Below are 27,106 nucleotides of genomic sequence, written 5' to 3'. Positions count from 1 at the left end.
TTGCTATTACTACAGCAAAAGCTGCAAAACTCCCAACTCAACGGGCATCATCACAGCACACTCGAGAAAAAAAAAAGATTAAGAGACAAAGACTCGAGAACCACTCCTTCATCCTTTCACATCATCCCATAAGCTACCTGGGTATCCAGCTACGTGTGAACCTTTGTGAACCTTAACTAATAATTCCTTTCTACTTTCTACTCACTACTCACTACCACTACTCACTATTTGCTACCGAGAGCCCAAGCACGCAACCTTAAATCGCCTCCCAAGCTAGCTTCCAAAGCAAAAGACAACCTCCACATAGATCAAGCCAACTTGACAACTACATCTTCATCTTCATCTACCACACAACCACACAACCCACAACTACATTTCTCCCAAAAGAGAGTACAACATCAATTCCCCTCTTTTTTTGCTTACAATTCATTTGGTTTTTGATAATACAACCATCTCTTCGGATTTGTTCGGTATCATCAATTCGCACATTCAGTCATATTACTGTACGCAGACGGAAATTCGCACAACCCAACTCTCTTTCTCTTGAATCGTCATCGCACACTCGACGTGTAACCAGTTTCCTCCATCATGGAGCAACAACAGCAACAACAACAGCAACAGGGTCAAGCACCTCAAGGTGGCGTACCTGGTCCAACTGGAAGAAGGTTACACATCGCGCATCGAAGAAGTCCTTCAGAACTCACTCCATTGATGAGTATCTTCTCTTCCCCTGGTAGTATGTCGCCCACCTTTCCTTCTGTTCTTCTTACAGCTTCCGGATTTCAGTGACGTATATTTGTCACTTTTTGCAGAATCCGGCAACCAATATCAACCTCGATAAAAAGGAATAAAGTCAATGCATTATTTATTACTTTTATGATAGAACCCCTCACAAGATCATGGCACTATCAATCTGCAACCATCTCCCAATCATCTCTCATTCAGTTCAATTCATTTCAATGCATACGTCTTTCAAACACATGCTAATCATAACTTCTCTCGACAGTGGAACAATTAGCTATTCAGCAACAGATCGAGCTCTTACAACAACAGCAACAGCAGATTCAAGCTACCCATCAACAATATGTCAACATGGGAATTATTCCTAATCAACACCTTGCTGCTCCTGGCCAAGGTTTCAATCCTTTACAACAACAACAAATGCAGAACCAAAATGCATTTCAATTCACCAATCAATTACAACCACAACAAATGAATGTACCAATGGGAGCTCCAACACAACCTCTTTCACATCGTCGTAATCAATCGGCACTTCCAAACATGGGGATGAATGTAGCGGGTCCACCACCAGCTCCATCTTCAGGCGCGGCTGGTCAAGGGTTCACTCAAGACTTTGGCGGAAATAGCAATCGTGGTGAGAATCAATCCACGAGAGGTGGTCGTGGTGGTGGCCCTCCAGGCGGTGGTCATCAAAGACGCCATTCTCTTGCATTACCAGAAGCTAAAAAGGCAGCTGAGATCGCCCAACAGAAGAGAACGACTTCTGGATTTCAATTCCCTATTCCTGGTGCAGGCGGTGCTACATCAACTGGTGGTGATAGCTCCGAAAACGTCAGCCCTGGAGACGATAAACCGACTCAAAGTACCGGCAATCATTTGACACCAAGCTCTGCTGCGCGTGGTGGTCGTGGTTCTCATGGTAGAAGTCAAAGCATGGCTGTGGGAGGTGGTCAAAATGGTCGAGGTGGTTCATCTCAACGAGGTGGTGGCTCATTTCAATTCCCATCAACACAAGGATCTACAGATGCTGGCGCAGGTCAAACCAATGAATTTGGAAGAAGAAACAGTGCTCAAAGCGGACATGCTCGTAACTCTTCTCGAAACTTTGATGGTAACTGGAGAAATCAAGTACCTCAAAATGCAGCCCCTCAAGATCCACAACCACAAATGGGTAACTTCCAAAATCAACAAAACCAAGGCGGTTTCCAACCAGGTCACCGAAACCGCGGATCTATCAATCAATCCATGGGCAATATCGGTGGATTCCAATATCAAGGTCAACCTCAGTTGGTTCAGCTTCCTCAAGGACAGATGATTATTCCTCAAGGTTTATATGGGTCAACAGTTGAATCCTTTACAGATCAACCAGCTTCAAGCATTGCAAGCTGCTCAAATGAGTGGACAGATGGGTATGCAGAACAGTCAGCATGCCCCACAACTCAATGCCCAGCAGCAACAACAGCAACAACGTAAAACCTTGTTCACTCCCTATCTTCCTCAGGCTACCCTTCCAGCTCTTCTGGGTGATGGTCAGCTCGTTTCAGGTATTTTGAGAGTTAACAAAAAGAATCGTTCTGATGCTTACGTCACGACTCACGATGGCTTACTTGATGCCGATATCTTCATTTGCGGTAGCAAGGATCGTAACCGTGCTTTGGAAGGAGATCTTGTTGCCGTTGAGTTATTGGATGTTGATGAAGTTTGGGGACAAAAGCGCGAGAAGGAGGAAAAGAAGAAGCGCAAGGACATCACTGACACCAGAACCGGTGGATCAACCAGTGGAAACAATGATCGAAATCACCACCGCGATAATCCTACAAATGGAGATGAGCAAAACCAAGAGGGTGGCCTGAGAAGACGTGGAAGCTTGAGACAACGACCAACTCAAAAGAAGAATGATGATGTCGAAGTGGAAGGTCAAAGTCTTTTACTTGTAGAGGAAGAGGAAGTCAACGATGAACAGAAACCACTTTACGCTGGCCACATTGTCGCAGTCATTGAACGTGTTGCCGGACAAATGTTTTCTGGGACTCTTGGTCTTCTTAGACCTTCCAGTCAGGCTACCAAGGAGAAGCAGGAAGCCGAACGTCAAGCCCGTGATGGAAATTCCGGTCGTCATCAAGAGCAACGTCAACAAGATAAGCCAAAGATTGTTTGGTTTAAACCTACTGACAAGCGTGTTCCATTGATCGCCATCCCTACTGAGCAAGCCCCACGGGACTTTGTCGAGAAACATCAAGACTATGCCGATCGTATCTTCGTTGCTTGCATCAAGAGATGGCCAATCACCTCTCTTCATCCTTTCGGTACACTCGTGGAACAACTTGGAAAGATGGGAGAATTAAAGGTCGAGACTGATGCTCTTCTTCGTGATAATAACTTTGCTTCTGATGAATTTTCAGATGCCGTGACACGTAGTGTTGGTCTTGATGATTGGTCTTTGGAAAAGGAAGATGAAACTTCCATTTCCACTAGACGTGATTTCCGAGAGGAAAAGACCTTCACCATTGACCCCAATGGTGCTGATGAGCTTGATGATGCTATTCACGTCAAGACTGAAGCCGATGGAAAGATTGAAATCGGTATTCACATTGCCGATGTTGCTCATTTCATCAAAGCAAACTCTTTGGTTGATAGAGAGGCACGCAAACGTGGAACTGCGGTTTATTTGATGAACCGCTCATGTGCAATGCTGCCACCCAAGATTGCCTCGGACATTTGCTCCTTGACTCCAGGTCAAGATCGTCTTACCGTCTCGGTAGTTTTCAAGGTCAACGCCCAAACCGGTACTGTTTTCGAGGAGGAGACTTGGATCGGAAAGAGTATCATCAAGAGTGGTGGAAAGCTGACGTACAAGGATGTTGATGCTGTTCTTTCCGGTCAAACTGATGTCAAACTTGAGGGTGCTGAAGTTAAGGATATTCAAATCCTCAATGTGAGTTTTACTTGTACAGGCCCATTTGCAGCGCTTGCTAATATCTACAGGCTGTCACTCAAAAGTTCCGCGAATCTCGCCTTGGTTCAGATGGAGAGACTATTGCACCACTGAGACTTGTCTATCAATTAGACGATGAAAACGTTCCAGTTGAACAAAACATCTTCGATTCCACTCCATCCCACGAATTGATTGAGGAATTGATGAACAAGGCCAACTCTTATGTCGCGCAAAAGATCTATCAAGGTCTGCCAGAAAAGGCACTCCTTCGTCGACAAGGGCCACCAAATTCAAGACGTCTTCAAACCTTTGCTGACCGCATGAATAAAATTGGGTACGAAATTGACACATCAAGCAGTGGACGTCTTCAAAACAGTCTTTTCAAGGTTGATGATACCAACATTCGCAAGGGTATGGAAACACTTTTGGTCAAATCCATGCATCGTGCCAAGTACTTTGTCGCTGGAAAGACCCAACCCCATCTTTACCCTCATTACGCGCTTAACTTACCATTATACACTCATTTCACCAACCCATCCCGTCGTTACGCAGATTTGGTTGTTCATCGTCAACTCGAAGCTGTTCTTTCTGACGGCAAGATTGAGTACAACGAAGATATCGAGACGCTCGTTAAGACAACTGAATCCTGCAACACCAAGAAGGATTCAGCTCAAAATGCTCAGGAACAAAGTGTTCACATTGAGTCTTGTAGGATTATGGATAGAAAACGTGAGGAAGCTGGTGGTGAACTCATCAGTGAAGGTATTGTCGTTTGCGTCTACGAATCTGCCTTCGATGTTCTGATTCCAGAGTTTGGTTTTGAAAAGAGAGTTCATTGCGATCAACTTCCTCTCAAAAAAGCCGAGTTCCGAAAGAATGAGAGAGTTCTTGAATTGTATTGGGAGAAGGGTGTGCCATCATCTGCATATGTTCCAGAAGATGAACGTCCAAAGGCTGGTGCATCTCAAAGGGCAACAAATGCTGCCGCCGCTGCCAAGCAAGCCGCTGTTGCGGAGAGAGCCAAGAAGGAGCATGAAGAAGCTCAACGAAAGGCAATGGAGACTGGTACCATGTCAACTGATGATGTTGATGCCTTGTTTGATGATGACGATGACGCTTCCGATATTGCCGGTAGCGTTGCTGGTGTTTCTCTTGCGGAACGTCCCACTCAAAGTGTTCCACCATCACCCACCAAGAACTCCATCTCAGCTGCAACCAACCTTCACCGAACTCGATCCGATTCCAAGGTACCAACGGGTGAACCTGTTGAAAATAAGCTTAGCGCTAAGGAGAAGTACTTGAAGTATTTCACCCTTCGTGAAGAAGACGGTGAATACATTCAAGATGTGAAGGAAATGACAAGAGTCCCAGTCATCTTAAAGACTGATCTTACCAAGAGTCCACCGTATGTATACCTTCGATTTCATTTCTGCTTGGCAACCAACTAACAAAGTTATAGATGTCTCACGATCAGATCTCTCAACCCTTACGCACTCTGAATGCCATTACAGCAAATCATCTTACCTAAGGTTTTCGAGGCTTTGGTATAATGTTGAAATTCCTTGACGCTACTAAATAATTACATGCTGGGCCTATGAAGTATTGCGGAGGGAACACATTGTGTTGTGTTATATTCGTCGAACATCTCGACCCAGGATCTATCTCCTACCAAGTTTTTTTCACTGTCAGATTGTCATATTGAAGAATCAGGAAGTTGGACTTGGCATGGAAGGTGGATGAATGAATGAAGGATTAATTATTGAGGAGGATCAGATGGTTACTGGTCTAGTTTAATGCAGTGAAAAGTGAACGTGAATGGAAACGAAACATGTACGAAGGAAGGGACATAGGGTGAAGAAAGGAAGTGTATCTTTTTTAATTCGGAAGATGATATATCGGATGAGAGAGGGACTAAGGCTCGAATATATTTCCTTTTGCTCTTTAGCGTTTCTGTATCAGATGCATTTATAGTTCAATGAGAGAAGAGGAAATCACAAATATGTTGTTGTGAGTGTAATTGTGTGTTGGTTGTACGCAAAGCGACTTTTGGAATACTGTGGTGATTTCAAGCTGGGTGGCTTTTATTGTAGCTCTCCCTTGATGTGTATAAAATGGATCCTTGGTTTCGAAATTCAGCTTGGCGGAGAGATCAGGGGGTAGAAGGTGGCGTATATTTCTGCTTCTCAATGCTTGAGTACATTGGATGAAGCCGTTTTGATAGGATATAACCGCATCGGGAGTCAAAAGCGAAAGAAAGCATCGGCCATTGACTTTTCTTTCTTCCTGTTAAGCAATTGTTGAAGTGATGTGTGTATCTTCCATGCCGAGGTCATGAGATTACGTGATGCATCATGCATGCACAACTGTGTAAACTAAAGTAGGTAATGGGAATGAGAATGGGAATTGAATTATGGTACATCAAAATAGGATGGAGTAGCGAATTAATCAAGCACACTTATTAATAACCTAATCCTAGGTACTTGTTCCTTAACGGATTTAGAAATCATCCGTGTTGCCGCGCTTGGAATTAAGATGGATGGGTTATGTGTGATGTTGGGATAGATATTTGTGAGGTAGGTACGAATACGGATGAATATTTGCTTAGCAGTATTATACATATCAATCTTACATCCCATCTAGCTCCTCCCTCTCAATATTCATCAATGCGAACCTTATGCAAAGAAAATCATCAAATTTTCAGCGCAAAACCACTTTCTGAATTTCTCTGACGATGCACATCAGGGATCAGGATACTTCACAGACCCCGAAACGAACCTGATACAAAGGCAATCCCATTATTTATCCACAAGCGAACGGATGCATATTCTTCCATTTATTCCTGTAAAAATAAAGTACGAAATAGTCGGAATAGTCGGAAGATTTCGAAGGATACAAGGTCTCGGGTTGGTTGGTTAAAACATTATTTATGAGGAATGGGTGAAGGGGGGTGTTTGATATGTGACTGTGGGGATGACTTTCGGACTTTAATATTTCTTCCTGCCAAGAATACGCCTTTGGTTTTTGTTGCAACAAGCTCCCGGGCGAGTAACAGATTGTTGATCCGAAGCTTATCATTGTCTTGGTATGCTTGGTATGCTTGAATGCTTGGATGTGCTTGGGTGTTTGTTAGGGGATGTTATACATATAGATGAAGTTCATCGTTTTTTTTTTTTTCTGAAAAGGTTTGAATAGCATCACTTTCTTTCCGAACAGGTTACCTTTTAATTTTCTCAAGCACTGGTTTGCTTTCACTTGAATTATTCATTCATTTATTCATTTACTAATTTTATTTCATTCTCTCTTCCATGTCATCATAAATTATCTTTCTTATTTAAATTTACACCGTTGTAATAGCTCACTCAGGCTGGTCTTGTGTATATCCATCTACTTCTATTTTATCCAATTCAATCCAATCTCTAAACACGAATCCCAAAACCAAGATACTCAAGCAAAATGCCGGTACTAAAACAAATCATTGGAACAATCCTCGCATTGGCGACAGTATCATCAGCTCTTCCGGCACTTCCCAAACTTAATGAGAGGGCATTGAAAATGTATGAGATTAGTTTTAAGAGACAGGTTACGGATACAGGATTACCGGCTAATTTGACTGATGTGGATATTTTGCAATTGTAAGTTTTTCTTCTTTCTTAGAAGAGGAAGACATAGTTTGTTTTCCTCTAGACAAAGGAGTGATGCGAAGCACAACTCCTCCGGGGCGTTGAAGGATGGTGGCGAAGAGTGATGAGGGGGCCGAAAGTGATATCGGGACAAGTAAACCACTTCGCTGGCCACACTCGAAGATTCATAAATCATAGTCTTCTTTTACGGCAGCGACCTAGAAGAGCGTCCATTTCATTTTCTCACCCTTACTGTCTTCCCTATATTCTATAGAAATCCTAATTAACACCTCATAGCGCTCTTACCCTCGAGAACCTTGAAACAGCCTTCTACCAACAAGGCTTCGCCAAATTTCCTGATTCAGACTTCACAGCACTTGGTCTCACAGCACAAGATATTACCAATCTCAAAATGGTCGGCATGACCGAGGCAACTCACGTAACAACCCTCACGAGCGCTATCTCTGCAAGCGGCACCCAACCAGTCGCTCCATGCACCTATAACTTTAACTTCACCACTGCCCAAAACATGATCGCCACAGCCAATGTCCTCGAGAATATTGGCGTGAGTGCTTATTTAGGCGCAGCACCATTAATCAGCAGCAAAGCCATCTTGACCGTCGCCGCCGAAATCGTCACAGTAGAAAGTCGTCATCAAACATTCATCCGTACGGCCTCCAAAGTGGCAGCAGTCCCCTCCGCCTTCGACACTCCCCTCGGAATTCGCAACGTCTTTTCCCTCGCAGCGCCATTCATCCAATCCTGTCCTCAAGGCTCCAATCTAGCCGTTACGCCCTTCCCAGCTCTCACCATGACGACTGCAAATGAAGCTATTACCGCAGGGTCAACGCTGCAATTAAGTACGACGGCGCAGGGAGCAACAGCTTGTGCTTTTACGAATGGAGGACAAACTGGTGGGACAGCTTTTACGGCTTTTGCTAATGGGGCGTGTACGGTTCCTCAGGGGTTGGCAGGTGATGCGTATTTGAATTTGGCGAATCAGATGCCTGCGACGGGGGTGTTGACGGATGCTATTACTGTTGCGGGACCGATGGTATTACAGATTTCTTAGGAGTTTGTTGTGGGTGGTGTGGTTTGGGGTGAGGTCGGGAGAGATGACCGTTGGGAGCACGAGGAAATTAAATCGTGGAGGAGAGATGGGATAGTGGGGACCATGAGCTGCAACCATGAAGACACGAAGAGACAATCTGGTCTCGGTATGGAAATGGAGGCAATTGACACATTATAAAATGCAGGATCTCAACCTCGGACAAGAGTCTTTTTCTTTGCATATCATCACACTTTTGTCGTTTTACAATTTCTTTTCTTTTCTTTTCCAGTGAACCGGATCGATTTATTATTTATTATTTTAGAGATACCAATTTTATTCATCCATATTCACCATCCTACAACATTTCACTTGACAGCTTGACTACTTTCTCGTCCTACACTTTCTTTTGAACCATTTCATACCTGACCACCCATGCTAATGTCGGAGGCTTCGCATATTCAATTTTCTGGTAATGGATAGTATTTTTACCAACATTCGCTTGATAACTAGTGACATATATCTTATATTGATACTTATTGCGTTACGTGATCTATACTACATCCCTTCTATTACAATTCATCTTATCATCAATCCGGACACCGCTTTTCCCCGTAGTCCCGCCAGTTACTCACCGCAATCTTGTTCCATTCCCATGCCACCATCTATTTAACATAAACCGGAACAACCGGATCCTCCGCATATAATTTGAACGCGTTGACATACTCAAAGAAGCTTGCTTTGTAAGATCGTTCGCCAGTAGTAAAGTTTACATATTGCATTCCGAATTTGACGTGGTAGCCTGGATTTAAAAGTTAGCATTGATTGGGCTGAATTTGGGACCCTGCTCTGGTGGTGTGATTCTTCGGCTTCGATTACAAGATGCTGGGATCTCCGGCTGCCTAGCTCACTGATCGAACACCATATCAAGAAACCACATGTCTCCCATGCAGAAACAAAAATATACAACCAAAGGCAAGATCAAGTCAACTTACCCTGAGCCCATTCCAAATTATCCATAAGACTCCAAGCTATACACCCTATCACATTAATTCCTTCGCTAATAGCCATTAATACAGCTTCCATATATTGTTTGTAATATAGGGTTCTCCTGACATCCGTACGAATATCGGCGAGGAGGGTTTTTTGATATTCAAACGGCTCGGCGAAACTGTTGTTTGTGGAAGTTAGAGTTAGCTTTTGTTTTGACCGTAGAGGGGGTAGCGGGGAATGACAATGGAAATAGCGAAGAACAGATGAAATGACTTGGGGCGGCGGGGACATGAAAAGAAAGGAAATCGGCAATTAAATAACCCACCCAAATTCTGTGATAGCAATTCCACCCTTACTTGGCCAAGTATCCTGCATATACTTCAGGAACGCTGGGAGCCAATCCACAGCATCATGCAACCATTCCGACAACGGATCCGATGCAGGTCCAATTAACCACCCATTATATCCGGTGTTTGTAGTGTTATAACACCCGGGATATAACGGGTGTGAAGAGTTAGATGTACATGCATCTGTTCCTGAATCAGGGGCCATGTAATAGCTTGCGCTATATGCATCATGAGCGAAGAAATCAGCTGTTCCATTAATCAAAGCCTTTTCAGTTTCGTTAAAAGTAAGTCCAATGGTATCCAGATAGGATTTCAAATGAGTTGGATAGTCTCCATTGATGAAAACCGGATTTGCCCACCATCCTTCATTGAAATCCCAAGCTCTTTGCACGGCCACGGCATCTTCCGATGAACCTGTCAATGGGACTTTATAGCCGCCGTTGTTTTTAAAACTTACTGTTCCATTCAGTCCCATGGATTTGAAAAGACGATAGGCTTTTGCATGAGCGAGTAAAACATGGTGACCGCAGTAGTATGGTTGTTGTTGTTCAGGGATAGTGACTGCGGTAAAATAGTTGGATGCATAAGGATATTCGTCGCAGAACGTTAGAGGTTCGTTCATTGTGAACCAGCGAGATACTTTCTTGCCATAGCGGGAAAATATGATCTTGGCGTAGGCAACGTAATCATCGACGACGTCTGGGGAAAGCCAGCCACCATAGCTATTTTGCAGGAATAGGGGAAGATCCCACTAAAATGTGATGTTAGGGGCGAAGATGAGACGGAAGGGATTAAACTGACGTGGAACAATGTAACAACAGGTTGGATACCAAACTCGATGCATGTATCAATTAGATCTTCATAATGCTGCAGAGCAAGTTCGTTGACTGGTCCCTTTCCAAATGGTAAAACTCTAGACCAAGAAATCGAAAATGAATAATATGGTACACCAAGAGCTGCGATTCTTGCAATATCTATTCCAGTTAGCATCGTCAGCCATCCAACCCAATTCTAAAAAGGAGTGGGACAAACCTTGTTTATATAAGTAATATTGATTGTCTGCAACATCTCCGGTATCGCCAAACAAAGTCGACTTTGAAGCAGCATTGTGTGTAAATACATCCCAAACACTAGGACCTCTACCTTCATCAGCAGCAGCACCCTCAACTTGATATGCTGCAGATGCTACACCCCACCAAAATCCTGAAGGAAATTTCCAGGATTCATTCTTTGCAACTAAGGGTACTTGAGCACCGGTTAGGAAAGATGGGTAGTAGAGCGGAGGTGGAGGAATGAGTTCGGATGTTGCTACGGGAGTGGCGGAGACGGTTGTCCTGGTTGCTGCGGTTTCTACTGGACCGACGAATAGATCCCATAATTCTAAAGACGAGTTAGTATGGTTGGATCGATCTAAGGCTTACCAGCGTTGGGGATGAAGCGCAGGAACGAAAACAAATGAGGCGTTATGGCAATTAGAATTGCTCCGGGAAATTTGACACTGCAAACGAATCTCAAGACCTTACGTTGAACATTTATATTAATACTTGTCGTAAATCCTGCTGGGTTTTCCACAGTTGATGTAGGCGTCGTCGCTATTGAAGATATAGCTTGGCATTGTCCGGCAGATTCGCAATATTGGTTACTGGAACAGCATGTTGTACCACATGCTGTTTGGCCAGAACTGTTGTCACAAGTAGCAGCAGAAAGGACAGTCCCAAAGGACAATGACCACAAGAAGAGATTCATGACTACCTCTGACAAGAAGGAATGCTCAAAATCATACTTGTTTCACGAACAGCAATTTCTCCAATTTATGTGAGAAGGATCCCCTTATCTTACCTGCGGGGCTTACTTGCATAGATCCAGCATCTTGAGCTGTCAATCAAGGATATGGAATTCAAATCACTTGAGCTGGTACGTCCGAAGTAACCGGTAGACAATACGCTCTCCAAAAGACTTACCGCAAGTTACCCGAGTATGCAAAAGAAAAAACTATAAAAAAAAATGGGTAACCTTAGATGACAATGAAACCGTATGCAGGTGTTCATCCAAACGAATCCGGGATGCAAGCGGAGCGTCCAGTAACGTCGCGGGGAAGAATGAACATGGCGTCCGGATAAATTATGAGCGAGATGATCAACAGCATGGGTTAAAATGTTGTGCCAAGAGTGGGTGGGGGAGTAAGAATGAAATGACTTGAAGATATGACGTGTGTGTTTGCTGGCGCTTTAATGCAAACTTTTGGTGTGTAGCTTTCAGCAGGCATACGCGGATGCACAGGAAGAGCATAGCCACCAGCGCATTGGAACGAAACATGATAATATCGTCCAATCTCGGCAGTCATCTTTGAGAGTATCAAGGAGAGCAAAGTCCATGTTTCCTTCTTTCCGAGCCCCTTTGAATCGCCACGAGCCACGACCATACCACTTGTGTAACTTTCGAGAGGTCCATTAAATTATTCTTCCGTGAAGATCCTAAATGGTTGCTTCGACTCAAATAAGAATTTACATGCCCATTGTAAATTCGCGCAACTGTGGATATCGTCAAACCCACACACATCCTATCTGGAAAATTCGGTCTATCTGTGCAACGTGAAAACTGCTCGGAAAAAATCGCGGGAGCATTGGAAGTGTCGTAGACAGCTCGCAGATATCTCACAGACATCTCGCAGACAGCTCGCAGTTGCACACCATGTCCACAGATAGAGGGAGGATATAAGTTTGCCTCCCGAGGTCTTTACATGTGGGCCACCCTTCGTTCGAAGTTTGTTGAGTAAAGGTAAGATATACGTAGAACGAAAGGCTCTCGCTGTGTCGTTCACATTTTGCGATGAGGATTTCAAAGTGCAGCTTGAGCAAACAGTATACACGCGTAGATTATCCAAATATGCGACAGATCCTCGAGAAGGGGCTTTTGATTGATAGTAGAGGTATTTCAACTTCACAAAAAAAACTTTCGATAGGTACGTCGTGCAATGATTGATGTGATGATGATTAATGATTGAGATTGACGACGATTCATTTCTGGTTAGAGCTTGCGGACTTACGGTTAATCCCGATGATCATGTGATCAAAGTCCAGTTAGCCAAATGCTTGTTTCGCCTCAACCTCTGATCATCAATGATATCGATGTCTTACTGATAGATTACATATTACATTATTCATCCAACATTCAATCATGGAAACTAAACCACAGAAACGAAGAAGGATAATCAAGACTTGCTGGGAATGTTATAGAAGAAAACAAAAGGTAATGAATACATTATCATTATCATCATCGTCACCAGCATTATCATCACCATTGTCATCACCATTATCATCACCATCATCATCAAGAATATTCCTGACTATCAAAATAGTGTAATCGCGGCCAACCATGTGATGTTTGTATTTCTAGAAATGTACCGGAGAAGTGCTCCTATTCTAATCCAGCATCGTACGTGGCACTCTGTTGTATAGATCTGAAAGTATTCTCATCAGAAGAACAGGCTCGATGATTCAAGAGATCTTCTACATGATGGAGCGCAGTCGAGCAAACGGACAAGAGACGAGGAAATCATATTAAAATCAGGTTCAACGCCATCCGATCTTTTCGGCCAGGTAGGATATGCTTCTTATAGCAACTCCTTCAGTGGATTGAAAAAGGTACACCGTTTTCTCATCCTACTTAGGATTTAAACTAACAGAAGTAGTCATTTCATATTAATGATGAATTATCTACATTCATTGGAACGTCTTCAGCAACTTCATTATCTCATCCTGTTTTACGACATAAATACTTGAGTTTAGCTATTCAACTACCATCGCAATTTATCATCTCAGAACTTGTCGAGTCATTCTTCTCGGAGATACATTGGTATTTTAAATTATTGGAAGAGCATTATTTTCGAAAACTCCTCAAGCAATGGCAAGATATTCAAAGTACTCTGTCGGAACAATTAGATCTTGTGACTATTTCTAGAGATCTTCAATATTTCCCTGCATTGTTATTCCAAACTCTTGCGGTTTCCTTGCAATTCTTACCACCGAACACAGGAACATCCAGGTTACTTCAGTTAAAAACTCTATTAGATTGTGATCGGCTTTCTCATGAGTATAGTAAAATTGGTATGGAAATAATGTCCCTGTTGGGAAGGCATTCTTCAACTATGACGGCCGTTGAACATGATTTGTTAAGATCGGGCTGGTTAAAGAACTATGGTAGAGGTACAGAAGCATGGCATATATTGGGTAGTGCGATTAGGTTTGTCGTCATATGCGCCATTCATCCACGATGCTAACCAGATTTCAGGCAGGGTCAAGATTTGGGGCTTCATTTACAAGCTGTAATTCCAAAGGTCGCCGGAGAAGATGTCGGGGCTGGATTAGAAAAACTTTGGTATGATGAATATAAAAGAAGACTTTGGGTAACGCTATTCACTTGGGATAGGTCAGTACTGTGCATCCTTATTTTAGCCGTCTCTAACTACTTTCAGTCATATGTCTGTCATGCTTGGAAGGCCTCGTTCAATCAATGCAAGTGATTGTACAATTAGAACACCAATTGATTGCACATTCCCTGATGATCCGTCAAAAACTATACCTTCGGCCGCAAATCTACAAGATCCTGACACACCTCCGTCTACCTACTCAGCTCAGCTATTTCACTACACTATTGCCCAAAAAGTTCACGAGTTATTAGCAGCTGGTGCTCATAGACCACATATAAAAGACTACTCATTCGTCACAAAACTTCACAACGAAATTGTGTCTATCATTGACGCCCTACCACCTATTTTACGACCTGAGAATCCGGATAAGTCATGGGATGAAAAAGAGCCAAAGATTCCTCGTCAACGACAAGTACTAGCCAATTTTGCATATTCATTCCTTATGGCTCTTCACAGACCTCACGCGCCAATCCATGCTGCAAGTCGAATTGCAACCATAAAAGCTGCTCTAGACTGCCTTGATACTCAAGATTCATTCATGCAACTAATGAAACCACATCATTACCGAATCTATTCACTTTCATTCAACTCTATCGATTGTGGAATAGTTTTATCTGGGATACTGTTGGAATCACCACATTTGGAGAATAGCTTGAGGGAAAGAATACAAGCTGCGATAGAGAAAACTATTGGAAGGTTGAAGTTGATGGAAGAAAGAAGTCCTATTGCAAAATCCGGTGTACAAATACTTACTATCTGCCATGAGAGGATCTTGGACCGTGATAAGAACGGCGGCGGGATGACCAACAAGTCACGAGTACTGGACCAGCCGGAAGGAAGTCTAAAGACTGTCAACGGAGGGGATAATATAGTTGATCAACCACAGAATCCAAATGGTCTTGAGGCCCAGCAATCGCAGCCAATAAATCTAAATGGCTCTACTGCGGACCTGGTGGATTTTAGTAATTTTGAAATGGATACATCATTTTGGGACGAGATGAATCAAATGATTGATTTTGATATCGGGGTAAGCATGGAAGAGGATTTATGGAACCCGAATTATTCATTTCCGGACTTAAACATGCCTTCTAATAATGGAACCGCCCCGACAGCGTGGTATGGAAGTGGCAGCACGGGGTAATTTGGTTGTGGACAAAAGACCGTTCCTCTAGATCAGTACAATTCGACCAACATCATCGTCTACAAAGGCAATTCCATTCTGATTCATTTTGAGATTTTGCGACTACTTGTTGGTTGGCCAGTCTTAAGATCATGCTGCCTTGAAAATTGTTCCTGGTATTAATATCACTTGTCACCACTAGTGAAGGGAAAGTCGTGGAGTTGTGGGCGCCTATTAAATTCTACGTTTTGTTTCTTATTCTATATATTACTAGATAGTAGACTATACATCCCAAATTTCAAAATACTACCAAAAGCAATACACTGCTGCTTGATAACTTTCTCTCCTATCAACTTCGCAGCTCACTGGTTCTTGGAGGTCACAAGCAAGAATACCCTGTCCTACTTTATCACATCCACTACAAGAGAAACTAAATCCTCCGTTAACGCCACAGTCAATACCTCTATCAAAATAACAATCGCTACGACCGTTGGCAGGAAAGGGTCCCAGCCTAGGAATAGGACCTGTTTGTTGGGGCGGAGTTGTAACCACACTGCTATACAAAGCCCCATCAGTTGAGCAGCCAGGAAATGTCGGTGTAGCCGAGTCGACACTAAATATCTCCCATTGATACTCACAAGCTTCAAGTTGACAAACAGTGTACCCTGCAACAACGAACCCGCCGCCTTGGTTTGTTATCGGTTTAGGTGTTGGCTTGGGGCTTGAGGCGGTAATCACAGTGGTGATAAAGACTGTTGAAGTGGGTAATTCCGAGAGAGTTGTCGTACTTAGAACCACAGAATTAATTCTACTTGCATATTCTGGATAGTCCGAAGTTATCATTGCCTCAAAGGCGGCGTCGAGAGATGGATCAGGAGCTGCTGTAGTTGTTGTTGGCCATATCTCCATGTCGTCAAGATATCCTGGGACTGGAGTACCAACGGTAAACCATTCTGTACCGGTCTCTGAGCATCCTACGCCAGTGTAACAGACGGTGCTGCAATCATTAGAAACACACGCTGTGGAACAGGTAGTCGCTGTTACGGTGGAACATTCCCTGGAGCTTGATTCATTCTCACTACTACTGTCCTCACTACCGCTGTCTCCACCACCGCCACCTCCGCCGCCTGAACCTGGAGGACCTCCAAAATTGGTTTGAGCATTTGGCCCGAAAGGGTGACATGTAAGGCAAGGGCCATTACAGAAAATGGAACACGGGCTCCCACACCCAGATGTGCAAGTTGACTTAGGAGGACCATGAGTCCAGGTTGTGGACTTTGTGTTTAGGGTAGAATCGCGAGTTTTTTGGGACCATGGATATGGTGGTGGCGTTATTGTTGTTGTGATTGGCGGCTGGGTTGTACCTGATGGAGGAGTCGGAGTTATTGTCAAGACCGTTGTGGGCAAGTCAATACTGCTTGTCATATTGAGTATCAAAGGTCCGACTTCGTCAGTTGGGATAATTTGCTCCCATACTGGGATCTGATTTGTTGTGACTGAAACTATTTGTTAAGGAAATTTTTGCACGTAGTAGGATAGCCACTTACTAGCTTGTATTGTAATGACGGTTGTTTGGGTTACCAAAAGATATCCCCCAAGACTCATCGTCGTCCCTCCCCAGAATGTAGCTACTCTTGTGGTAGCATAACTTTCTACCAATGAAGTTGTCCATGGTGGGATAGATATGGTTGTCATGGTGCTTAACGTTAGTGGAGGGAATACCAAAGTGCAAGGTAGATTTTCACATCCAACAACAGGGTCTGAGGTCGTCCAAATCTCGGGTGGAACCAAAATAGTGCCTGATGAGGAGAGATATGCAGGCACAGGATCATTGCATGGGTCGGGGCAGTATCCCCGGCTACAAGCAAAATTACAGAGGCCATTGTATGAATCTAACTCATATTCCCCTCGAGCCCCATATCCACTAACACTGTGAGTTGCTGCTGGTGCAGGAATCAGTGCACCAGTCTGTGTACAAGTACACGCTTGCTTTGGACAAAATCCGTAATTGCAGCTGTATCGACAAAGTCCTGAAATATCTGCAGGTCCAGTACCATTGACACAAGTGTTAGGTGTGAAAGGTGATACCGCAGGAGTAGCTAGTGGCACTGATACAGTACCACAAGCCGTGGGAGGACAGTAACCATAATTGCAGGCAAAAGCACAAAGACCATCGTAATCATCGTTACCACTTGCTATGGGGTATCCTTTGACGCCTAGGGCTGTAGGCAATTTTGCTTGAGGTCCCATCGCCGTGCAGTAGCAAGACCCAATGGGACAATACCCAAGGGCACAAGAGAACTCACAAAGACCATTAAAATTGCCAGTACCATTCCCTGCTATACATACTTGATCGGAAATTTTGAGATTGGGTGATGCGGCCGGAATAATCTCTCCTATAAACCCAGAAAATTAAGCATTGTGTCCCTTCAACATAGCATGAGGTAGGCCGATCATTGAAACATGATCTACGGCGGCAACATTAAAATAAAAACAGAGGAAATGGTCACCTACCAACAGCACTCCCCACCCAAGCGTTTAAGTTCATGAATCCATCAGTGCAGCTTGTGGTAATTGACGCACCGTTGACAGAGGCAATGAGGGTGCCAGATCTTGACACAGTCACCACTACCACACCGATCTCCCCATTGTAAGAGACGCTCCCATGAAAAATCCCTAAATCTGGTTAATGGAATATCAAACGATGAATCGTCGCGTAAAGAATGGGTTCGGTGTCCAAAAGAATCGAAATGCCTCACTTACCAATATTGCCACTTGGAATTTTGTCCCAACTCGCTGGCAGTGATACACCTCCGATCGTGACTGAGATATCAGCCATCGAAGTGAGAAGAGCGGAAAAGAAAATTTTGTCTTGGACTACTTCTTCCGGACTGAACTCTAATTGAAGTTGACTGGCCGTATTACCAGTGGTCCCATTTGTCGAACATCCCGACGATAATGGATTAATACGATACCAAGTGACCAGCCCCTCCTCCGTGATAGAAGCGATCCCTTTTTTGTATGTGTCAATCAAATAAGGAAGGAACAACCGCCACCCATCGTGGGGCATGTTGGTTACAAAGTTGTAAGGGCCCATCTCAAAGAGATCAAACTGCTCTTCATGAAGCGGGCCGATGTAATGCGACTCTCCAAAGTCATTCCATGTCAAGATCTCCACAAAGTCAGGCTGAATAAACATAACCTCTTCCCAGCGATCATACCACAAATCATCCCCTCGCCATACCCAATTCTTGTCATAACCAGGAAGATTGGTGTAGAACCATGGTGAGACGGGCATTGCATACGGCTTTGGAGTACCGGAGCTATTCAGGAACTGCAAGTATGAGGCGTCCACATAGGTGTTCATGTTGCTATTTCCCCATGGCCATGCTGCCCAACTCAGGAGCCCATCAGCTATGCCACCAGCGTTCTCTGTTGCAGCCTGGGCTCCTAGAGAGGACCAATCTGGAATGAAGAAACAGCCTGTGTCTTCTTTAATGGCTAACCAATCAGACCCACTACTTGGTCCTTCAAAGGTGGAAACAAAAGGTTTACCATCATACAGGTAGTACGCCGAGTCGGAAGCATAGTCCATCAAAAGGGCTGTCACATCCTGTAAAGGCCATGCTCCGTTACCGGCATAATCAAATGAAAAAAACAGTTTGAATCCCAGATTGTTCGCTGCAGCAAAAGCATACTCCAGAGATGTAGATACGCTTGAGTCTCCGTAAGCAATATTGAGTGCGAAAGCATCAATATGGGCAGCTTGGGCCAAAGCTATATCGCTTTCCCAATTGCTTTGGTCCCAAGAATAAACATTTCCAACCTATTTCATATTAGAGATCTGATTTATGAAACGTTCAGCTGAGTATGAACATACCATAAAATGAGCAAAAACTGCTTTTGTACTTGGTATTGATGTGATTGAGGACACGAAATCTGTACTGAAATTTGAGTGCGTTGAGAAATTCTGAGAAGATTGTGTTGTCGTCAATGTGGAGTTTGAATTTGCGGAACTTTGTAGCCGGAATTCTGAAACTTGGGATGCTTGCGATGAGTCGGAAGTATTGGGATATAAAAAATGATTACTGTTTCTCGTTCGAGTTCTTGTTGATAATGTTGATATTCCTGAGGAAGGAACGGGAGTTTTCAGGATCCCCGTTGGCAAAAGTGTCTGGCTTGAAGCTGCATTCATAGAAGGATCCGTTTTCCTAGCCTTCGGAGAGCTGTAAGTTGAGTTACCGATGTTTGAGATTGAAGCTATATTGTAAACACTGCCACTGGCAATATTGCCTTTCATGGCAGTGGACGAGAGTTGCCTTGCAGGATACGAATCTGTAGTCCTGAGAGAGGATATGAGGATCGTCAAGTGAAAAATTAATAAGACCTCTACTCTCAGGTAACGAGCCTGTGTCTTCCATGCGGAAAAATGCATTTTGCCACGAGAATGAGAAGAAGCAATATAACGGGGAGTGGAAGCTAATATAGAAACATATATAAGGGTTTATGGAGGTTTTATATTATCAATTTTGATTACAACGGAAACTTTCATATCTGCATTTACACAACAAGACGGGCTGACTTCCACCACCAAGTGTTGTGTAAAATTTTACCCTCGAGGATCAAATGCTGCTCGTCTCCACGATTGTCAAAAAGTCAATGATCTTGATCCTCACTTTAGACTTCTGATATGTGATATGTGATGAGACCAGGCTCATTTCCGTACCTTGCCCAAAGATCAGGTAATTCTAGTCAATATGCTCCTCACCTGCAGTCCACTGAAATCCATGGATGAAAGTCAAAGTTTCACAACGGATTATTGCACATTTCCTATTTTGGAAACTTTGTGGGAAAGAAGACAACAGCAACAGCACTGAAGATTAACCGCTGGAGACAGTTCACTCACCATATGGGTTCATTGTTGGTGATGGCTGTGGTCAGTGGTGAGGGGCCCCGGGCATGGGTATCACATCCTGCTCCTGGTCTATGCTCCACAAACATTTTGGTTACCTCAAACGCCGTGAAATTTGTTCTCGGTAGTCACACCGTGATCAGTGTTAGCTTAAATTTATGCATATTGTGACAGGCATTTTTGTGATCTCACCTCGGCCGAGCTCAAGCTTGCTAGGTAGAACCAGACTGCCGGTAAATTGCGACCCAACACAGCCCCACTCTAAGTGATAGTTAGCCTACCATGTATTGACATCAGACAAGCGACTGTCAACGTCGAAACAAAAAATTGGACCAGTGGACCAAAAATTCCAACTTATTAGTGAAGAACCTACTGACCAATTCTCAATCTTAAATGAGCATGGTATAGGAAATAAATACGATAGCCGCTCAAGTTCTCGGAGGCTCCATCTTGTGTCTAAATTGTCGATGCGCGATAGAAAGAAGGTTTGTTTTCTCTCAGGACCTACAGGGAATGCTGGTCCTTCCCCTAGTGAGAGATTTTAATACCTCTCTATCAAATGTAATATGTTCACATGATCCCGGCTTTCTTAGCAGACCTCGAAAGTTAATCTATTATTCCAGTCAAGCGTCCGACATGGATTACATCTTAATTCCATGTACGCGACCCCATTCTTCGTGGTTTCCGTTTTCATTAGCTCGTAGTTGTTCCACAGTGCCTGCTATCGAGGAGACACGGTATGATGACTTTGACGGGTATCCCGGAGTCATGGTATTTGAGGCACGAAGCGTAAAATTTTACATTCGACATGGGATAAAATCGGATTCCGATTCCAATATAAGTTGACTGTGGACGTGTCCTACTTTCCCACAATAACTCTCCTGATATCTTCCTTTCAATTTCGAGTCGTGCAGCTGCGGATTGTCTCTTCCCCCTTATTTATTATGTTATCTTCAAAGATTTTCGATTGTGCTTCCGCAACACATCTGCTGAAATGGATAACAATATGTCTCTTCGTTTCATCCTGCTCTGCGTCTATCAATGATGTGTTTACAGTGAAGAAAGGAACCGACAAAGGTGGCTGCGACAATTATTCTGACGTCCTTACGAACTGGTTCTCTGAAGTCCAGGTCTTGCTTGAAGCAGGACTCCAGGCTTTTGTCGACGCAGAAAACAACGATCCTGTTGCACTAGCTACGTTAGACGGCTATTTTGGGCTGAAGCGTAGATCCAGCAAAGGGGACCGTGCTGCTGTTCAAGGCGCGTGTGCATTCCCCCCTCATCATTTTCCACTGTGATGCCACTTGGCGGATCAATCAAACTAATACCAAGTAATTTTCTTTTTTTAGAATATTTGGAGCGAACAAGCAAATTTTACTCGGGGAACTACAAGGTCATTCAAGATGATCAAACTGAAACTCCATGGCTATTCTGTAACAGTGATTGGGAGCAGCCTGTTCAAAGAACAGATTTTGCCTTCCGGGTTGTAGCTGCGTCTGAAGCAGCTGGTTCAGAAATCATCGAAGAGTTCAAGTCCGAAGATGGCACAAGTCAGAAACTGATATTGACGGGAGTTGCCATACAAGATATGGATGAATATGAAAACGCTCTTTTCAACAAAGGAGATCGATCTTCACCGAACGATGACATCCCTTACTGGTAAGAAGCCTCCAACCTGTTGAAATTTTTAACTTATCGCACCTTCATGCTTCCTCATCCGGTAGATTATTTGTGCATCTAGTGTACATCATCACTTTCGGCGCTCTGCACATTACATTTGAATGGTTAATAGCTAGGTTCATTGGTAATCGCTAATACGAAAATGTGAGAACTAGGTCACAAGATCTTAGGGAGTACACATTCGGACCAGTCTATGGTGACGATCCTTCAACATCAACGTACTGTGGAACAGACACTTCCGATGCCGAGGATAAGAACCTAGCTGGTACCGACGATGCGACAATACCGGCCACAGTTACCCTTTGTCCATTGTCATTCAACACACCGAATTTCAGAAGGACCTTGAATTTCATAACACCAAATACTGACGAAGACGCTCCTGATTCAGTGGAGAATTTCTTACCTCGAAGTGCAACGCTGTTGCATGAAACCATACACTTAGTCCAATCTACCGAGCTAACACCCGATGCTTCTTGTATGTACTTTCCTGTCACCTCTCTGCAACTCTAACATGAAGTGATTTCTAATACATTTCGTTTTCCAGATGATCTTAGTGAAGTGAAGGCTGCAATCATGAAACCAAACAAGAAACCAAAGACTTTATCTTTTAGTGATCCTGACAACATCCTCGGAACCACGCCACTAAATAAAGCAGTACCGGGACGACGTAAATTGACAAATATTGAACTTGTTCGCATGAACCCGGAAACTTTCGTTTGGTTTTGTGTTTCGTACTGGTATTATCTACAGGATCCGATCCCAAACAACGTGGTAGCTACGAACTTTCGATACACATTTCCAGCCGGCAATGCTGTGAAGGTGGACGTTGTGGTTTAGGATTATGATAGATGACGGGAGTACACTAATTCGAGCCTAAAACCATAGGTTTGGGTCGATGCAACTCGGCAGCACTGAAAATTAAAAGTAATTCAATAGATCCGCATCGAATTCAGACTCCGGCGTTTAAGGCGTTCACTAGAAGCTCTCAACAAGGTGAATTTTGCGCTTCTGCGCAAAACTTGGTGAATTTATTGTGATTGAAATTCTGGACCAAATATTTTCGGATGTAGACGTTCAAACATCCCCCAGATTGATACCGACAAGATAGATATGTTCTTCAACAATCTCTTGGCATTCATGCCTCCTTAAACGTTGCTCGAACTCCTCCTTAACAGGAAGTGACTCGTCTCCATACACTCCAACTGATCGTTTCCTTCTCATAAACTGTTCTTCACTCTCAGGATCCTTCCAGAAATGTAGCCACAATAGAGCTTTCATTTGCAATCCACTTCTTTCCTCCGGATCCAATGCCCACATTCTCGCTGGCATGTGATAATGAGGACGGTCGACGTGCACGTTTGAAAGGCCGGACTTTCCGCCCCTGCTCTTCATATGTAGCCCTGAAAACTTACCAGAACTTATCTGCCTGATCCGTTCCTCCGATATAGACGATGGGAAATAACAAGTGATAATGGTGAAGTATTTGAACATGGGAATGAGATGGTGTAGATTAGCTATGGAGGGATAAAAAGCAGTTTGAACAGATGGTACATCAACGATGGATAATGCAGGCCAATAGACGTCGGTATATTCTTTGGAGTCACGGAAGCTATTGTACCATGGTTGGTCCTTCCATTCTGATCAAGAGGTTCCCGGGATTTAGTAAAACTTCTATGACATACTCAGCTACGATTGAGCTCACCAGTGAAAATTAAAATGGTGTCGGGCTTTTCAAGAATTTGTCCCCACATCGATGTTTCGTGCCCAGGAGCGCTGAGAAGTGGCTTCAATACATATAGCCATTTGTTGTTAGGTGGCTCTGCATATTTTATTTCAAGATTCTCATTGATCTCCGCCACTAGAGAATCGCCTCCCGGTATGCGAAATTTGGTGTAGGTTAAGAAGGGCATTGCTCGTATGGATGCAAGACTGGATAGAAGTAAAGTGTTGTTGAATTATGATGTTTGCTTCACTAGGAAAGGTAAAATCACGGATTGTCAAGTTGTCGAGGTAAAAAGATTGGGCCGGCAGCGAAATTGCCTAACCTAATTAGGTCACCGCCCTGGAGCATTCAGGGCTCAACAGCCTAAATGGAAGTCGAAACACCCTATCATGAAATTTTGCTGATAAATTCCCTAAATAGGCTTAAGTATTCACCTGATTGTTTATAAATCTCTTTTCGTTTTGCCGAAAGTGTACTGTCAAAATGTTTCCATTTCTGCCGGCTTTTGAATCTTAAAAGTATTAGGCAATCGTTTTGCTTCGATAAGCCCTGGCAGCTAGAAGACACCCTAATAACTCATCTAAATGTAATATCCTGCTGTAGGTCTTAAGCTGATGATCGTCCCATTTTCCACGATAACTCGGAGACATTCGCACTGCGAAATATCAATAGACACCAATTAAATGTCTCCCAAGAAACGCGTGTGCTCCAAAGTTGTGTGCAATGGCACTGTATGAAATCTACGATAGCTTTGGCCTGTATACGGTTTTATATTGGTCAGATTTCAAGAACATAACCTTATCATGTGATTGACGGGTTTTCCATCCTGGCTTGATGTCAGCTTAGCTTGGAAATCGTGACTTTGTGGCTAGTCTTTACCCCTTATGAGGGCATTGAGGAAAATGAAGACGGAAAATCTAGTATGACATCCAAAAAGCTGACTGGGCTGACGAGATAGTGGATAGAAAGTGTATGGAAGATTTTTGTCAGTGAGAGTCGGATGTTGGTCGTATATGCCGCCGAGATGTAAGATTACTACTCTCCCAAGAAGTAAACGTTATAGAGCTGTCACGATCAATTATTGCACGGCTAACTAGTGTGTCAAATGTTAGTCTTATTGAAGGTTACCAATCAATTTATTCTACTCTCGAGTGTCTAATCACGTCCTCTAAAACTTTCTCATAATATCATTAACCAAATCCCCGCCAAACGTTGCCCCAGCGCCAAGCATGGCAGCATTACCGAATTTCGAAGCCATTTTCTTTGCCCATTCATGATGCTTTGTAGGTTAGCTCCGGAGCGTAAACTGGACGCCAATATGACATACCTTGGGGTTTTGAGGATGTGCAGGATGGTTTGGATCCTGTGCTTCCTGGCTGATTTTGCTTGGATTGAAACCGCCGTTTGGATTATACCGAGGATCTATATAGTGGGATGGTTGTCCATTTCCTTGCTGCCTTCTGCGTTAGTGTATCCTTCGACATTTTACCTCAAAATCTGGTACTCTAAGGTGTACAGCGAATGGGTGGGAAATTACATCACAAGACCCGGATCAAATGTATGGAGGGCTAAGACCTAGACTGCTTACAGGTAGTTGTGCCATAATTGACTGAAATTGGGCTGGGGCAAGAGCACCACATTGTTGTAAGTATTCGAGCTCAGTTCGAACGGTGTTGAGAGATCGGTTTACAGATGCTTGGTCTGGCATGTTGAAGTTTTCATATATATTATGACTGAAATATATTGAGTAGAATTAAAGGGAATGCAGTGTATTTTATATCTATATTGTTGAGGTTAAAATGTAAGTAGCAAACCAGCTGAAAGTCGTTGCTGTCTCCACGTATACGTAGCAAGTAGGTCTGTTGTTATCGACGTCATCGTTCAGCTGAACAATTTTTTGCCATGTTTGACCGCCCTCTATGTTATCTCCTAGAGTAGTGTTTTGAGTGAATTACACAATTTCTATCTGCCAAACTTCACTTTCTTTACATATCATCTATAAATATTTCAATATGCCTAGCCCATCATCATTAAGCAAAACCATCACCCTCAACAATGGTCTGCAAATGCCCCGTATTCATCTCGGTGTTTACATGACTTCTGGTCGCGAAACCGAAACCGCCGTATCAGCAGCTCTCTCAGTAGGATATCTCGCCTTTGATTCTGCCGAATGGTATGCAAATGAAGTACAAGTTGGTTCGGCAATCAAGAAATATTTAAGTGCCAATAAAGAGGTCAAAAGAGAGAATTTATGGTTCACGACGAAACTTAAAACGAATACAAGCTATGATGCGACAAGGAAGGCTGTAAAGGATAGTTTGAAGAGAAGTGGGTTGGATTATATTGATTTATATCTGTTGCACAGTCCATATGGTGGCAAACGGCGCAGATTAGAATGTTGGAGAGCAGTTGAGGATGCTATCGCGGATGGAGAAGTGAAAGCTGGTGGTGTGAGTAATTTTGGCATCAAACATGTAAGTTTCCTTTCCTGTGGTCCTATCAAAACTTTTTGAGCCCGCATCAGCATAATCTTTTCCGATTGATTTCAAGACTCCTAGAGTCCTCTTCAATATTTCTCGCTCAATGCCTTTAAATGTCTCTTTCCTATACTTTCCCACCCACTTTATTCGCAGAAACAATACTGATACTCCGCTCATAAATAGTTACAAGATATACTTGACTCTAAGCCGAAAATAATCCCGGCCGTGAATCAAATCGAAGTCCATCCGTTCAACACTCGAACTAATATTACTTCATTTTGTCAATCGAATGGCATTGTAGTTGAAGCTTATGCACCTTTAGTTCAAGCTTTGCGAATGACACACCCCAAGATCGTTTCCTTATCGAGAAAGTATTCGTGTACTCCCGCACAATTGCTGGTAAGATGGTCTTTACAACATGGTTATGTGCCACTGCCGAAAAGTATAAAGAAGGAAAGATTGATTTCTAATGCTGATGTTGATGGATTTGAAATTGAGGATGAGGATCTGAAGGAAATGGATAGCCTTGATGAATATTTGGTGACAGATTGGGATCCTACTGATGCGGATTAGTTTGGGTGACTAGTATTGGTTGAAACAAAGTAAAAATATAATTCTCTTCGTCGCAAAGAGAGCCAGCTAAGACATTTGTCTCTTTCATTGTGCTTTGATTTCTTGTCGGAAGCATGCTAGGTAATTATGATCGCTAAAGCCCCTTCATCGTTCCCTCGCTCAGTGTACACCAGAATGTTGATGAAGTTTGCATGCAGCCATCTATGAAGGTCCGCCATTCACCAGAATGAAGCATTTTCGTGATTGTGCGGAATCAGATCAAAGATTAAAATTAGGTCGACTGTCCTGCTTCCATTTCCGGTGAATTCCTATAATATTTACAGCGCCTCTCATAGCCCAATTCCACGAATTACCCCTCGTCCGATACCGGCTGAGTGCTGAATAACGAAAGTATTCATCACAACTTTGACAAATATTTCTTCCTATCTCCACCAGGAATACAGAAAACGTTGAAACCCACCATGAGCCACCTTCATGAAACGGTGAATCTGTTTGAATTATTGAT

The 27,106-nt window shown here is 43.3% G+C and overlaps 11 protein-coding genes across 11 annotated transcripts; 5 read left to right on the top strand and 6 right to left on the bottom strand.

Moving 5' to 3' along the window:
- Window positions 1-588: 588 nt before the first annotated feature.
- SS1G_09131 (hypothetical protein) lies at window positions 589-5,175 on the top strand (the record flags this gene model as incomplete). The annotated part of the gene is made up of 5 exons (XM_001590316.1): window positions 589-736; window positions 1,007-2,027; window positions 2,164-3,676; window positions 3,727-5,081; window positions 5,151-5,175. The coding sequence occupies 5 exons, from the start codon at window positions 589-591 to the stop codon at window positions 5,173-5,175; spliced, it is 4,062 nt and encodes a 1,353-aa protein (XP_001590366.1).
- Window positions 5,176-7,129: 1,954 nt separating this feature from the next.
- On the top strand, window positions 7,130-8,368 carry SS1G_09130 (hypothetical protein; the record flags this gene model as incomplete). The annotated part of the gene is made up of 2 exons (XM_001590315.1): window positions 7,130-7,308; window positions 7,594-8,368. The coding sequence occupies 2 exons, from the start codon at window positions 7,130-7,132 to the stop codon at window positions 8,366-8,368; spliced, it is 954 nt and encodes a 317-aa protein (XP_001590365.1).
- A 641-nt stretch (window positions 8,369-9,009) lies between these two features.
- SS1G_09129 (hypothetical protein) lies at window positions 9,010-11,430 on the bottom strand (the record flags this gene model as incomplete). Its single annotated transcript, XM_001590314.1, has 6 exons — window positions 9,010-9,146; window positions 9,340-9,515; window positions 9,663-10,435; window positions 10,633-10,658; window positions 10,717-11,064; window positions 11,106-11,430. The coding sequence occupies 6 exons, from the start codon at window positions 11,428-11,430 to the stop codon at window positions 9,010-9,012; spliced, it is 1,785 nt and encodes a 594-aa protein (XP_001590364.1).
- Window positions 11,431-11,833: 403 nt separating this feature from the next.
- On the bottom strand, window positions 11,834-12,028 carry SS1G_09128 (predicted protein; the record flags this gene model as incomplete). Its single annotated transcript, XM_001590313.1, has 1 exon — window positions 11,834-12,028. One exon carries the CDS (start codon window positions 12,026-12,028, stop codon window positions 11,834-11,836), a length of 195 nt encoding a protein of 64 aa, XP_001590363.1.
- Window positions 12,029-12,914: 886 nt separating this feature from the next.
- On the bottom strand, window positions 12,915-13,061 carry SS1G_09127 (hypothetical protein; the record flags this gene model as incomplete). The annotated part of the gene is made up of 1 exon (XM_001590312.1): window positions 12,915-13,061. One exon carries the CDS (start codon window positions 13,059-13,061, stop codon window positions 12,915-12,917), a length of 147 nt encoding a protein of 48 aa, XP_001590362.1.
- A 740-nt stretch (window positions 13,062-13,801) lies between these two features.
- SS1G_09126 (hypothetical protein) lies at window positions 13,802-15,285 on the top strand (the record flags this gene model as incomplete). The annotated part of the gene is made up of 4 exons (XM_001590311.1): window positions 13,802-13,926; window positions 13,975-14,112; window positions 14,159-15,140; window positions 15,226-15,285. The coding sequence occupies 4 exons, from the start codon at window positions 13,802-13,804 to the stop codon at window positions 15,283-15,285; spliced, it is 1,305 nt and encodes a 434-aa protein (XP_001590361.1).
- A 254-nt stretch (window positions 15,286-15,539) lies between these two features.
- On the bottom strand, window positions 15,540-19,116 carry SS1G_09125 (hypothetical protein; the record flags this gene model as incomplete). The annotated part of the gene is made up of 5 exons (XM_001590310.1): window positions 15,540-16,729; window positions 16,781-17,629; window positions 17,748-17,909; window positions 17,997-19,059; window positions 19,114-19,116. 5 exons carry the CDS (start codon window positions 19,114-19,116, stop codon window positions 15,540-15,542), a joined length of 3,267 nt encoding a protein of 1,088 aa, XP_001590360.1.
- A 1,771-nt stretch (window positions 19,117-20,887) lies between these two features.
- Window positions 20,888-22,662, top strand: SS1G_09124 (predicted protein; the record flags this gene model as incomplete). The annotated part of the gene is made up of 4 exons (XM_001590309.1): window positions 20,888-20,900; window positions 21,495-21,804; window positions 21,981-22,090; window positions 22,370-22,662. 4 exons carry the CDS (start codon window positions 20,888-20,890, stop codon window positions 22,660-22,662), a joined length of 726 nt encoding a protein of 241 aa, XP_001590359.1.
- Window positions 22,663-22,899: 237 nt separating this feature from the next.
- On the bottom strand, window positions 22,900-23,735 carry SS1G_09123 (hypothetical protein; the record flags this gene model as incomplete). Its single annotated transcript, XM_001590308.1, has 2 exons — window positions 22,900-23,462; window positions 23,528-23,735. 2 exons carry the CDS (start codon window positions 23,733-23,735, stop codon window positions 22,900-22,902), a joined length of 771 nt encoding a protein of 256 aa, XP_001590358.1.
- A 981-nt stretch (window positions 23,736-24,716) lies between these two features.
- SS1G_09122 (predicted protein) lies at window positions 24,717-25,256 on the bottom strand (the record flags this gene model as incomplete). The annotated part of the gene is made up of 3 exons (XM_001590307.1): window positions 24,717-24,827; window positions 24,876-25,001; window positions 25,137-25,256. 3 exons carry the CDS (start codon window positions 25,254-25,256, stop codon window positions 24,717-24,719), a joined length of 357 nt encoding a protein of 118 aa, XP_001590357.1.
- Window positions 25,257-25,560: 304 nt separating this feature from the next.
- Window positions 25,561-26,601, top strand: SS1G_09121 (hypothetical protein; the record flags this gene model as incomplete). Its single annotated transcript, XM_001590306.1, has 2 exons — window positions 25,561-26,022; window positions 26,212-26,601. The coding sequence occupies 2 exons, from the start codon at window positions 25,561-25,563 to the stop codon at window positions 26,599-26,601; spliced, it is 852 nt and encodes a 283-aa protein (XP_001590356.1).
- Between the last annotated feature and the right edge of the window lie 505 nt (window positions 26,602-27,106).

The sequence above is a fragment of the Sclerotinia sclerotiorum genome, genomic scaffold (assembly GCF_000146945.2).
Source record: "Sclerotinia sclerotiorum 1980 UF-70 scaffold_12 genomic scaffold, whole genome shotgun sequence".
Taxonomy (NCBI): Eukaryota; Fungi; Ascomycota; class Leotiomycetes; order Helotiales; family Sclerotiniaceae; genus Sclerotinia; species Sclerotinia sclerotiorum.
The sequence above is the reverse complement of the archived record's forward strand: the minus strand, read 5'-3'. Positions and strand labels throughout refer to the sequence as shown.